This window comes from Megascapheus bottae, chromosome 15, assembly GCF_031878675.1.
Source record: "Megascapheus bottae isolate mThoBot1 chromosome 15, mThoBot2.hap1, whole genome shotgun sequence".
Lineage (NCBI taxonomy): Eukaryota > Metazoa > Chordata > Mammalia > Rodentia > Geomyidae > Megascapheus > Megascapheus bottae.
In genome coordinates, this window is record NC_143523.1 from 10,945,933 (window position 1) to 10,960,618 (window position 14,686).

The 14,686-nt window shown below is 39.6% G+C and overlaps 1 protein-coding gene across 1 annotated transcript in view; it reads left to right on the plus strand.

Annotated features, from left to right (window-relative positions):
* Positions 1-14,686, plus strand: part of Shtn1 (shootin 1) — a 102,144-nt gene that overhangs the window by 59,336 nt on the left and 28,122 nt on the right. The window contains exons 11-13 of the mRNA XM_090345780.1: positions 1,583-1,682; positions 6,009-6,091; positions 13,325-13,434. Coding sequence (XP_090201906.1) covers positions 1,583-1,682; positions 6,009-6,091; positions 13,325-13,434 — 293 coding nt within the window. The remainder of the gene's footprint in view (positions 1-1,582; positions 1,683-6,008; positions 6,092-13,324; positions 13,435-14,686) is intronic.

Genomic DNA, 14,686 nt, shown 5'->3' on the forward strand with positions numbered 1-14,686 from the left:
AAATAATTTTTTTAATTTCTAATGTTTTTAATTGACAGTGAAAATAAGTTATACTTTATTTTTAATTGAGCTAATCTTAAGGAACATTCTTTTCCTTTTTAGCCAGTATCAGGGAAGCCTGTAGCCAGAGCTGTCTTGTAAGACTGATAACAGCAGACATTGGAGATACTTGAGTTTCAGTTTTGAATGTGTTTAGAATCTGCTGTGCGTGTCCCCAGCCTTACCTTGGGGTACAATAAGACATAAATAAGAGAAGCCATGCCTTTTGTCTCCAAAGATCTCTGTATGTCTAAAGCAGTAGATATATGCTTATACATCAAAGGGAGGATTCTTGCCTACAATGGCTTAGGGGTGAAAGCAAGCAAAGTCAGCTATGCACAGAGCAAACTACTGTGAGCACAGACGGCATTCGATATCTGTCAGCTGTTAGTATATATTATAGAGGTGGTTTTTTTCTTTTTCTTCAATTAATACAATCTTGTTATTATTAAGGTGTTGTACAGTGGGGTGACCATTTCCTAAGTCAAGTAATGCGTGTATTTCTTTTCTTGGACAGTGTCACCCCTTCCTTTGCTTTCACCCACTTTCTTCCTCCCATCCCTACCTACAATTTTCTACATAGTATCTACTGAATAACACGATTGTGATTGCATTTCTTTATCCTTCTTTCTTCTTCCTTCTTGCCCTCTCCCCGCCCCCCTTAAGAAAAACCTCAAAGCAAAATCAAACACCACCACCAATCACAACAGCAAAAACATGTTTCTATTTTCTGGAGTTCTTTCTGATAAATAGTATTTTAAATGTTTGCTGTGCCAGTGCTTGAATCCAAAGCTTTGTACATACGAGACACGCTCTCTGTCCCTGGGCTGTAACCCCCACTTCCCTAAATGTAAGCCCTGTGGCATACATTTAAATTCAGTTGCTTGAATTTAGAAATTGTACTGTGTCTCCAACAGCACAACTCATGAACTCTTTAACATTGTGGGTGTATAGTAATGCCTGTCTCATTGATTGGACAAATTCTGTTTCTAGAATGTTCTTCAAAAGAAGAGAAAGCTTTTGAGTTACAGGCATTTAGGAATTTAAGCCTAGTTAAAATAAAGGACTCCTAGTATTTGCAGTTTGTGAAGGAAATGAAGCAGAGGAGAAAAGTATGCAGCTATTAAAATTCATCCCTAAATGTCATCTTTAAAAGTCATTCTTGGTCTCTATGCTTTTCAAGTCAAGTCTTAACAATATCTTAGTGTTTGAGTAGTATACTGTGATGCTACAAATATTTCTTCAGCCTACTCAAATCTAACTTTCCACCCATTAGTCATTGTCTTGAATTCTTTTTCCTAGGTTGTCTGTATAGGAAAATGATCATAACATTGTATTTAAATAGATGGAAAGCCTCTCTTGCATTAATGATAGACTAGATTTTTTTTAAAGTCTGAAATATTGCAGTTTCTTATGGAAATGCCTAACTATGCCTTCCTAAGAAGCACTTGATCTTGAAAGAGGTTATGTTCTTCTTTCTTTCTTGTACATGTTTAAAAGTTGCTTATTTCTGTTCTCTTTTGAATGCTTGTTCCCTGTGCAGTGGATGAACTCCAGAAGCGAGTGAACCAGTCTGAGAATTCGGTGCCTCCTCCTCCCCCTCCCCCGCCGCCACTTCCTCCTCCACCTCCCAATCCTATTCGGTAAGCACAGGCCAGAACTGAGACGCCATAGCTCTCCCTGGGACTGCCATCAAAAGACACTTGGCAAAGAAATCCCTGTGGGGTCTCTGGTAGACTTTGAGCTTCTGTGTAGATACGCCATCCTCAATAAAAACTGAACACATTTTTTTTTTTTTAAACCATGGATATACTGTGAGGATTGCCTTGAACAAGAAGATCAGGGGATTTTTGAATGTCACTAGACTGTTTTTATCTTCTTCTCCCACTAATTTGAATTTGAAAAGCTTTAGTTGATTCATTTATTTTTTTTAAAAAAATTTAAAGCAGCAAATTAAAACTTAAACCTACTAATTGTTATAAACTAGTAATTAAACTGAAAGTGCTAATTATTTTAATCCTTATCCTTGTATTTAAACCTTGATGAATGCTGCGAGAGGAATCTTCAATGAGAAAGTCAATGATGCTTAAGTTGCTGGGAAAGGAATCCATCTATACCAACAGGAACAAAAGTTTCCCTGAGCCCCAGTCACCTGATGGCCTTACTCACATGAGCATAGTATCCTCCAGGGAGATCTAGTGTCACGTTTTTGCCTTCTTTGTGGGTTGACATGCCACCATCTAGATCTCTGAGGACCACCTGCTTGCTCCGGTGGCCATTTAACCTCTTCATGTCAGGATGTTAGCTGCTTTTGAATAATTTATTCTTGAACAAATGGCATTTAAACTTTTGCTCTGTTTTTTTTTTAATCTTTCATTAACTCATGTGATTTGTTTAATCCTTTCATGCAGAGAGGCCATTTATTCACGCTTTGCACCTTTGCCGATCTATTTGAATAGAATGTGTAGCATGTTCCTCCCACACGACTAGGAAAATGGGACTTTACCTTTTAAAAAGATTCTCATTACTGTTCCTCACTGAGTAGGGTATGACATAATCTACTTGAAGCCATTGAAGTGGTTAAGACTAAATCATTTTTACACGTGATCGATCCAAGAGTCAATTGAAAGAATTTCAGGTATTCTAAAATTCTTTCTCTCCTGGGTAGCTGAATCTGTAGGCGATATTCTAAATTTGACATTTAAAATGGGAAAGTCACCACTTTGATCTCTCTTGAAGGTGTAGAATTTTGAGCTAATAAGAAAGGTCACTTCTGTAAGAAGGGAGCACTGTTAAAAAGCAATTACAACCTTGCTGTTGGCCTTTAATTTTTAGGCTGAGAAATGTTGAGAGCCCCTAAAATTAAAAGTAAAGTAAAACCTAAATAGAATTGTTCTCCAAAGAGTACTTTACTATTACACTGAGCAATCAATATAAGAATAACGGTTATGTATGGTTCAATAGTGAACTTTTATAAAGCTCTCTAAAGAATTATTTTTCTTGAACAATATGAATAGCTTTTATTTTTAAAATTTATATCGTATGGAGTGTATTTTTCAGGCAACTTGTATCTGATAAGAATACTTTCATGTCAAGAAATATATGTGTAGTGAGTTTTGGTGTACTTTGAGCCTTCTTGTCAAGATTTTTCAATTTGTTCCTGACTCCACTTGTTGTTTGCCTAATGTCCTTTAGACCAGTACTATAAATGAATAGAAATGGAAGTGGCAAGTAGGGTAAAGAGCAAGACACCTGTAGGGCTTCTCTAAATGGCTTTGTTGCTGCTCAGGATTTCCTGCTCCTTTGGTTCAGGGAATGACAGGTAGGAGAGAAGAAAGAGAATAATAAAGCATGCCTTAGTCATTTTTGTTCTGAAGCAGTGAAAAGAAGGCAGGTCCTGAGTAATTGCAGGTGCTGAGGATGGAACCTGCAAGATGTCTGTGTAAGATTTGGATACATAGAAATACCATTATGTGATATGTTCTAAGAAATGTGATATTTAGTGATTTTGTTGTTGTGCAGACACCATGGGGTATGCTTACTAAACAAACTAAGTCATATCTTGACAGTTGGTCTTTTTAATACAATTGATGATTTTTGCTTGGTGCCACTTGTTTTCAATGTCTTCTTCAACTCAGATTGTTTTAGGAAGACATTTTTCTGCCATAGACGGGCAGTTTACAATAGTGGACACATACTCTTACCTCACATATGCAAATTCATATAATACTGAGCAGCATAAATCAAATCTCGCCTCGTCACCTTTATATATGAGAACATATGCTCTCAGAATTTCCTCTCAAAGTCAGAGGTGAGCCAGTTACATACAATATAGTGACAGGGTGAGGAGAGGCCTCTAGTCTGTGTGAATGTCCCCAAATTCACCCTATTAGGCATGTGGTGATGAGTAGACACTGAATCTTCCAGTGTTAGTTGTTCAGTTGACTGAATGGAAAAATGAATGAATGGGGTTTACAATTTCTCATTTCTGTAGAATTTCTGTTGTTTTTGTTTTTCAAAGTTCTGGGTAGATTTCAGCGTCTAGCTTTTGTTTAAAAAAAATTTTTTTCCCCATTGTGTGCCCCTATGAGTCCAGAGATGATAAACTAGATGGACTCAGTTTCAGGGTGAATTGTCTCACAGTTGGAAAGGTTTAGAGATGTCACAGGAGAGGTTAGAGTGTGATTTCTTTTTCCTGTGCATTGTGGAAGGTATTTTTTTAATGTGTGACAATTTTGAGAAAAGGCAACTTAAAAGGTGATTAGTGATGTAACCAAAGATGGAAATTAAAACACTTTTTTTTTGTTGTTTTGGTGGGTCATGGGGCTTGAACTCAGCCTGGGCGCTATCCCTGAGCTCTTCAGCTCAAGGCTACCGCCCAACCCTTGAACCAAGTCTCACTTCCATTTTCTAGAGGCTAATTGGAGATGAGTCTCGGGTTCTTTTGTGCCCAGGCTGGCTTTTGAACTTTGATCCTCAGATCTCAGCCTCCTGAGTAGCTAGGATTACAAGCGTGAGCCACCACACCCGGCAGAACACTGTTGAAATCTAAAAATTATAGGAATTAAGAAAACACTGAGCATTGCAGATGTAGCCCTGTGGTAGGGCACTAGCCCAGCATTGGTGAGGCCTTTGGTTCAGGGCTTAGCATTAGATAGGTAGGTAGACACATAGAAGAATGGATCAATGGATGGATAGTGGATGATGAATAGATAGACTAGCTTGTTCTGTTTCCAGGCAGATTTTAATACGTTAAGGTAAATGTTATTCTTTCCTATCACTCAAGTATTTGTGTTTCATTCTCAGCTTCCCAAGTTGTCTATCTTTGGGCTGTATTATCCAATACAGTTCACCACACTGAGGGAGGGCATTTATAATACAGTTGAAAGAAGTTAGAAATTTTCAATACACTTGTTTGCTGTGAACTTTTTATGATGGAAATGTTAAAATGTGTGCAGAAATGGACATGCTCATGTGCAGTTTGTCTGTCTGTTTGTTTGTTTGTTTTGCCAGTTGTGGGGCTTGAACTCAGGGCCTGAGCACTGTCCTTCGACTTTCTCAGGGCTAGAGTTCTACCACTTGAGCCACAGCACCAGTTCCAGCTTTTTTTCTATGTATGTGGTACCAAGGAATTGAACCCAGGTCTTCATGAATACTAGGCAAGCACTCTACCCCTAGGCCAAACTCTTGGCCTTCATATGCAGTTTTAAAGTAATATAAAAGGAAGCCAGACACTAGGACTGTAATCCTGGCTGTATAGGAAATTGAGATTTGAGGATTATGACTCAAAGTCAGCCCAGGCCGAAAAGTCGGTGAGACTTTTGGTTAATCTCCAGTTAATCAACAAAAAGCTGGAAATAGAGATGTGGCTCAAGAAGTAGAGTACTAGTCTTGAGGGGAAAAAAATAGTCAAGTGAAAGTATAAGGCTCTTAGTTCAAGCCCTAGTATCTGAACAACAACAACAAAAATGGTTGGCATTGTATTTCCCTCTTCTGATAATTAGGGCTTTTTGTTGTTGTTGTTGTTGTTGGTTTTAGGACTTGAACTCTGGGCCTGAGCATTGTCCCTGAGCTCAAGGCTACTCCTTACCCCTTGAGCCACAGCACTATTTTCAGTTTTCTGTTGATTAATTGGAGATAACAGTCTCACGGACTTTGTAGTGCCCAGGCTGGCTTTGAACCATGATCCTCAGATCTCAGCCTCCTGAGTAGCTAGGATTACAGGCGTGAACCACTGCCCAGCTGATAATTAGTTTTATACCAAGAGAAATGAGATTTTTCTTTTCTGAAAGAATTTGGAAAAAATTGTTCTTACCAAGAATGGAAAGCATGATTTAAGCTTTAGTTACACATTCATTAGTCCGCAGGAGAGTTGCATTCTTACTGATGATTTGAAATTTGTTCATTTTATCTGTTGGATTGAGAGACCTCCAGTAATCTACTCTCAATATTTTGTCTTCCTCCCAAAGATCTCTCATGTCCATGATCCGGAAACGATCCCATCCTGGTGGCAGTGGTGCTAAGAAAGAAAAAGCAACCCAACCAGAAACAAGTAAGCACTACCTCATGTGTTTCCCTTTTATGACTTGATGCTGTATGGTTTTTCAGCGGTTCATACACTTGTTGATTTTCTTGGAGGAGAAGTGTAAAGAGAAGCTGTAAGAAGGAACCAGGTAACTGTCATGCCTTCCTACGTTGGTTGTCTATAGATTAGCATGTACACACGTTCACTACGAAGAGAGAAATATAGTTCCATTGAGGAACACATACTTCGGGGTGTAAAGGAGAGTAAAGGACTTGGGGGCTGACTATTTAAGAGTTGATAGCAAGAAGGCTGAGAGATTCTTAAGAACTTAGGTGCTGCTCCAGTGTCATAAACAAGAAATACAGTGAGCTGCCTTGTTTGCAGATTTCTCACATATACTTTTAGCCCAGTGTGGTAAAGAAATAAATAAAATTTAAACCAGGCACTACTAGCTCATTTCTGTAATCCTGGCCACTTAAGAGGCTGAGATTTGAGGTTTATGCTTTGAAGCTAAACTGGGCAGGAAAGTGTCTGAGATGCTTACCTCTAGTTAACTAACAAAAGAGCCAGAAGTGGTGTTGGGGCTCAAGTTGGTAGAGTGCTAGCCTTGAGCAAAAGAAGCTCAGGAACCGTGCCTTGGCCCTGAGTTCAAGCCCCAGGACTGGAAAAAATATGTACATACATACATGCATACATACATACATACATACATACTTTAGGGAGGTGGAATATATAGGATGCTGGGAGTCACTGGAGGAGGAAATGTGCTGGAGGGAGGAAGACAGAAACACCAGTGGCTGGTGCAGAGTCTGTGCAGAGCTGTGGGTGGTTTGAGTGGTAACCACCTTGAGATCAAAGATGTCCAATGCTCGGGCAGATCTTGGTCCTTTGGGCCTTGACACTGTAGACCTCAAATTAGGTTTCAGTATGTTGTTCAGCACCATGGACTTGTCAGGTTCAGGCCCAGAGTGGCATAAGCCCTTTTTGATCCTTTTTCTCTGCTCCAATCCAGCCTTTTACATCTCACTGGCAGTGCAACATTCTCAGGTGACAGGTTGGTTGTTGTCCTCCATCTGTGACATGTCTGTGCTTCTCACCATGTTTGACTAGAGTACACGTTTTATATTCTGCTTGAAGATGGTCCTTTGCTTTTACACCAGCCCCATTTCTTACTATTTCTGTCTAGTACATTACCTGAAGGCCCATTGTGCATTGTCTCTTACCCATCATTCCAGAATTGCCCTCATGCCCCCATCCTTCTGTTCTAGTCTTCTCGGGCAAGATGCTATTTTTAGTTGCAAATCTTTGTGAAAATTCTAGGCTGGAGTACAAAGTTTACCTTTGTACTTCAGGGTTCTCTTCAACATTTGATGACTTATTAGTTTACTAATGAGTTGCTTGTAGCATCTTGCTTTAAATTCCATTGCTTTAGGGATTTACTGCCCTACTCCTAGTTTCCACTCTAGATTCTATGTTTAGTTGCTGAGTTTTCCAGTCTGCCCCTGAGCAGGTAGAAAGCTCTCTGTGGTTTACTTTTCTTGCAGCCCACAGCTCTGTTTAAGTAGGTGTTTGGACTTGGTGTTTTGCCTTTATCAGGAATCTTGCAAGCACATTTACAGCAGAAAGCTGACTGTCGCTGAATGGGTTCTCTGCAGCCCTTCTTTGGGTTGACTAGCTACTAGTTTTTGATACTGTCATTTAAATTTTATCCTCCTAGTTTTGAGGATTATCAGTATATTTTAGAGGGCTAGGGGGACAGTCAGAATAGAATAATTTTTCCCTCCCATTTGTTATCCTCAATTAAATTTGTTTTTAATTTGCTTAAAAATTATTTCAGGAGGTGGCACTTTGGCTCAAGTGGTTAGAATGCTAGCATTGAGCACAAAGAGGCTCAGGGACAACCTGCAGGCCCTGAGTTCAAGCCCCACAGCCAATAGAAAAAAATGATTTCAAAAAAAAAAAGTCTTACAACTTCTTAGCTTGCACTGTTGGGAGCCATGCCATTTTCCTTATGAAAAAGTGATGTTTTGTTTTCTCCCTTTCCCTTTCCTATTTCAAACAAATAAACAAGATGATTGGGAGGGAGTGGGGGGAGGGAAATGGAGACAGAAACATGAGAAGGGGTATCAGTGTGTGAGAAGTAATGCACCTATCTGGCGAATATACCTGTAACCCCTCTATGCATTACAATAAAAAAGAAAAGAAAAATTGATGTCTTAGTGATGACTCATGAACTGTAACAGTATTCTCTTCTACATCCTTGATTGTTATTTTGAGAATCTATATTGTTACTGACACAAGGTGAATTGTGAAATTTTAGACTGAACAGACCCTAGAAAGTCACATGGCCTGAAATGTGGCCTGTACTGTGAAATGGCTACACAGAGCTAGACTGGCATCCTGTCTCTGTCTGGCAAGGTGGCTATTTATAACATCCTTGTTAATAGTTCACCCAGTGGCTTGAAAGCATTCTGCGTGAACATAGACTGCCAGATGCTGGGATCATCAGCTACTGTCAGGAATTTGCACCTTGAACATAGGGACTGGCTCCACAGTCAGTTGTCTTTTTCATATGAGCACCTTCGAGGGGCTTTTCGCAGACAGTTCATGGGGTTTCTGGAGATTTTAAATAGGAAACTCCTAGCCTAGGGTATCAGGTTCTGAGGGAGGGCTGGAAGATTTTAGATGTAGTTTTAGCATCTAAAAATAAATCATTATGAATTTTAAAGTTAGTAATCCTGGGGCTGGGATGTGGCTCAGTAGCAAAGCGCTTGCCTAGGAAGTGCAGCGTCCTGGGTTCGATCCCCAGTGCCAAAAAAGAAAAGACAAAAAAAAAATACAGTTAAAGTTAGTAATCCTGATTTTGACAAGAATGTATCTAGTGGGCCAATTCTGAGATTTCAAAGGCATGCCTCTATTGCTCATATATTTCAGTCGTCATTGACGGCTTTTACCTGTGCCTCCATTTGCTGATCTGTTCCGTAGGGATAATATTATCTAGTATTATCTCTAGTGTGATCTATGGCTATGTTATTATTTTTTGTTGGCTTCATTAGCCCTCAATCAATCATGATTGAAAAATGTTTATGAAAAATTCCAGAGTTAAATCATTTTTGAATTAAATTTAACTTAGAAATTTAAGTTGTTATTCTGGCCTTCAGTGATGTATATCATCTCTCCTTTTATCTCTCCAGTGTATCCTTTCTGTGTATACTATCCACCTTGTGGCAGTTTAAAGAAAAAAACACATGCCCATATAACTTGTACTGCAATCTATTGTTATAATAGTTTTATACTGTTACTACATATTATGATTAAGCTTTTACTGTTCCTTGTTTATAAACTAAACTATATCACAAGTACGTAAGCATAGAAGTATGTGTAAGTATGTTACTATAGAATATTCTATAGAATATTATACATGTATGGTTGCTTTTATTTAAGGCCTTAGGTACCCACTGAGGTTTTGGAACATATCCCCAGCAAATAAAGAAGACCTACGTTTTTGAAAAGTGTTTACAGTAGGACCCATAAATACTGCTAAAATTGAGTAAGGTGACCAGCTAGCCATTGGGAGGGTCAGGAGAGTCCTCATTCGGCAAGTTTTTAAGATGGTCACTGAAATTGAAAGATGCTTAAACATTGATAGTGCTTTTGAAATTTTGTCCATCCTCATGGCATACAGTTTTAAAATAGCTTTTAACAAGTAACAAGGTGATGGTTTTCTTTGTAGTTTTGGTGGTAGGTTCCCCCCCCCCACCTTTGGAGGAACTTATTTTTCAAGTGGGTCTTAAAATTTAAGCCCCAATTAATTACATGTAGCTTTCTGATCCAAGACTGACCTTGAAGCACTAGCTCTGAGAACATTTGATTATATTTTCTCCTGGCAGTTCAATAACATTAGACCTGTTGTCTTCATTTGTCCCTTTTCCTTAATCTGCAGTATCCTGCATATTTCTATTGTCCTCCTGATTACATGCTTTTGTGAGACAATTACCAACTGCGTGATTGCAGAAAGAATTACAAAACATACCATGAGCTCTCTGTAGGTGATTCACGCCGGTTTATTAGAACTGCTTAATAGTTTAGAAGTTCATACAGATTGCTTTTTGCTATTTCAAAAACAGGGTCTAGGAGAGAGAGAAAGCTTATGCTGCTAACCCAGTGTTGCCCTTGTTTGTTGCCCAAGTAGGGAATCTGATAAGAGTGATTTCTTTTCCTTAAGACCAATTAAGCCTTTACATTTGAAAAAGACTGGGAAATTAAAGCCTGGTTTATAATCTGTACACAATACAGATAGTGGCACTTCTCTGAATTATCACTATGATTCTGGCAAGCAAATATAAGAAACTACTTTAAATTCCTACTATGTTAGATGCTGTAGCAGATTTGAATGGTGTTGACCATAATTCTCCATCTGTCTGCCTTAATTAGTTTTTGTATGGTGCATTTAATTGGGTTCCCGTCATTCCTTACAGAGGGCTAATCTGTTTGTAGGCGGTGTTCCTATTGGCCAGGCTGCTCTTCCTAGTTCACTCAAAATGGCAGTCTTTCTGGAAAAAAGCAAATGTGTTTTGAAGCGATTTTCTCAATTCCCAGTAATAAATCTCATCCCCATACCAGGTGCTTGAATGGCCGATCTGGATTCTGTCTCCTCTGATTTTGAACAGAATCAGCCAGAGCACTGTGTAGGTCACAATAAATACTCAGCTATTGAATAAGTGACTGGCTGGATAGATGGGTGGATGGATGTCTGTCCCTCTGTTGATATTTGTGAATCATCAGAGCTGCCTAGACATATGCTATTTAAGGTCACATGGTTGGCCAGTTCAAGACTTTGTCATTTTTTTGTTTACTGGCAAATGAATTCCAACCTGGTTGACCCCATTTCCGGTATTGCCCTGGCAAAAGATACTTTGTTGACTTATTTGGATATTGGGAAGTTTTGAGTTCTCTGCTTTCCTTTGGCTTGCTATCTGAAGGCAGGACTATAGCAGAAGACCTGAGTTTTGCAATAAATGTAGCACTGACCCCATCCTTGTGGTTTGCTACAGAGGTGAGGAAAAAGGAAGCTTCTGAATTCTGTTTACGCTTCCCTAGACACCTGTGTAAGTGCTAAATCTTCTGTGGAAAGGAAATCACGAGTTGAGCCTCTGTCATACCTGACACTGGTGGTATCTTGGGGATGTAGTTGTGATTTCCTCCATCCAAAAGCCCAGATGGGCTACTGCTGCTGAAAACTTCATAGCCATTTAAAGCCTGAACTTTTACAAGTCAGTCAGTAGATAGATACACTTGTTGAGTGCTCATCGTATGTATGCCAGGTAATTTTTTTTTTTGCCAGTCCTGGGCTTAAGCTCAGGACCTGAGCACTATCCTTGGACTTTATCAAGGCTCTACCACTTTATCAAGGCTCTACCACTTGAGCCTCAGCACCACTTTAGGTTTGTTCCTATGTATATAGTACCAAGAAATCGAACCCGGGTCTTCATGTATGCTAGGCAAGCACTCTACCACTAGGCCAAACTCCAAGCCCCCATGCCAAGTCATTTGAAATACACTAGAGATACTAACTGGGAGGTTTTTATTAGATATTCAGACTGTAATATATTGTTTATAGTGAATTAAATGGTGCTAAATGCAAGGTCTGAGTGATGACAAGTGTTCAGGAATGGTTCTGTACTTTTGCTTGAGCTATTCTGCAAGAAAGGACTGTTCTGATACACAGGTTTAGCGTTATCTCAGTTGCATAATTTGACATGCATCTTAGCAGCTTGATTTGTTTTCTTAGTTGAACAATAAAAGTAATGCAGTGGTTAGAAAATAGACTATGGATAGTCAATAGAATTTCCTGTGGTTGGTATTAGGGATGGAGCCTCAGGGCCTTGCTGAAGTAAGCACTGGCTAGTCAAGTGCTCAGCCATGTACGTTACATTCCCAACCCAATAGTGGAAAATTGTAATCTCATTTCATTACTTAATGTCAATAACATGTGCAATTTTGACTTGCAAAGGATTTCCTTAAATGTTCCCTGTATGAATGATTCCTAGACAAAAGATTTTTTCCCTGTTTTTTTATTTGACTTTGATTGCGGATTAATTTTAATAAGAAAACACTCTTTGATCTCTTCCCCTCCCCCCAATAAGCTATGGATTGATTTCTTTGACAGGATATAACTTCTTACAGCATCTTTGAGAATAGGAAGAATGGATTCTTTGGGAAGGAACAAAGCTCTCTCCCATCTGGGGATTGACCTCAGAACTGTTCCTGGGCTGTTTTGTTTTGTTTTGTTTTGTGCTGGTCCTGGGTCTTAGACTCTAAGCCTGGGCACTGTCCCTGAGTTGGTTTTGCTCAAGGCTAGCACTCTACCATTTGAGCCACCACACTACCTCTGGCTTTTTCTGCTTTTGTGGGTACTGAGGAATCAAACCCAGGGCTTCATGCATGCTAGGCAAGTACTCTACCACTAAGCCACATTCTTAGGCCCTTTTGGTTTTTGTTTTGTTTTGATTTTGTGCTGGTTGGTCCTGAGGCTTGAACTCAGCCTGGGCACTAATCCCTCAGACTCTTTTTCTCAAGACTAGCCTTCTACCACTTGAGCCCTGGAGCTACTACTCATGGAGCTAAGTAATTTATTAGAGAGTTTATTGGACTTTCCTGCCTGATCTGGCATTGAACCAAAATCCTCAGAGCTCAATGTCCTCAGTAGCTAGGATTACAGGCGTGAGCTACCAGAGGCTGGCCCTGAACTTCTTTTTGCTTAAGGCCACAACTCCATTTCTACCCCCTTTTTTTTTTTTAGTTTATTGGAGATCAAAGTCCCATGGACTTTTCCTGGCTTCAAACTGTGATCCTCAGATCTCAGCTTCTTGAATAGCTAAGCTGATAGGAGTGAGTGCTGGTTCCTGATAAAAGCTGTATTTTAAGACCTAAAGATTTCCCTGTTTATTCTTTGGTTAATGAACAAAATTGACTTTGTTGAACATAGTTAAGATGATACTGTTTTCCGTGATCCAAATTTGACCTTAATTGTTATAACTATTTGATCAGATCTTTTATTATTCTTAAAAACAAATTATTCCAAAAGTGTTGCCACCTGGTAGCTGTTATCCTTGGTAAATTATTGGTGTTCTGTAAGTGTCTGAGACATGACTGTGATTAATTATGTAGTACAATCTCTCTAAGCCACCAAAAATAGGAATTAGCTGGGGTTTTTTTCCCTATAACCTAAGATGATTTACATATGTGTTCTTAAAACAGCCGAGGAAGTCACGGATCTAAAGAGACAAGCGGTTGAAGAGATGATGGATAGAATTAAAAAAGGAGTTCATCTTAGACCTGTTAATCAGACCACCAGACCGAAGACAAAGGTTAGTAATGATGGCATGATTTTTCCTTCCCTTGGTCTTTCCTTCTTTGAATGTAAAAATTTGATGTAAGTTCCATCCAGATTTTGCCATAAATGTGTCATAAAAGCTTTCACCTCTACTTGGGCAGGTTTCTGAAGGCCTTGGCTTCACCCATGATGAACTTAAGTCAGAAGAAAATACATCATGTCATCCAGAGTGCTAGTAGCACCTCCAGAGGGAACAGATAGACTCTCTTCTAACAGACAGCACACATCTGTTGCCCCCTTTCTTTTCTGATTCTTGGTTGGTTATGTGGTTCTATTGAATATCTACTCCATACCAAGTACTGTGCACATGGAAGCAGGCAGAATAGAAACCCTCCTTGAAACCTCAAGTGTTTGGGTGGGGGTGTCACATAATAACAACAGAACAGATATATATAGAAATGATAGAACTAGGATAATATTTTTTATTTTTGACACTGTGGAATTTGAATCAGGACTTCAAGCTTGCTGCACTGGTTCTCTACTGCTGAGACATGTTTATAGCTCTTCTGTGCTGTTGTTTTTGACATAGACTCTTAACTCTGAATCCAGGTGTGTGCCCGGACAACTGTCCTCCTATTTACACTTCCCATGGTAACTGGCTTTATGAGCACGAGCCATTACACCTAGCCCTTCATTGAGATGTCTTCGGAACTTTTCTGCCTTGACCTGATCCCTTCTCAACCTCAGCCTCCCGGGTAGCTAGGATTATAGTTGTGAGCCACTGACTCCTGACTAGATTATATTACCAATTTTTTTTCTTTGCTAACGCTAATCCTGTAGAAACAAATTGGTTCTCTTTTTTTCCTTTTTTTTTTCCTTAAGCCATACTTTAATCTTTTCCATCACACTTTGACTTCTTGAATGTCCATTTCAGTGTTAGTTATTTTATGGAAGCTTCTGGTGCCCTTGGAAAGTTGCTATTTCATCATAGGCAGACCAGAGAACCGGTCAAGGTGGGTGTGGCTGTGGTGTGGGACGTACAGGCCAAGGGGACTGCAGAAAAAAGAGGGAACAGATGCTCAACTCCCAGAGCAGACTGACATGCATGGGGAGATTAGTGTGTGCCAGCGTTCTAGGTAAAGAACAGGATGTGGAACCATGAGGGAGGCTGGGAGGCTGATCCTGTGCACAGGGTTGAGAGAGTGATGAGTCCTGTTGTAGGAGTTGATGTTCTGCACTTTTTCCTGTGCAAGTAGGGAGAGCGTCTGCCCTACCTGACTCATGGT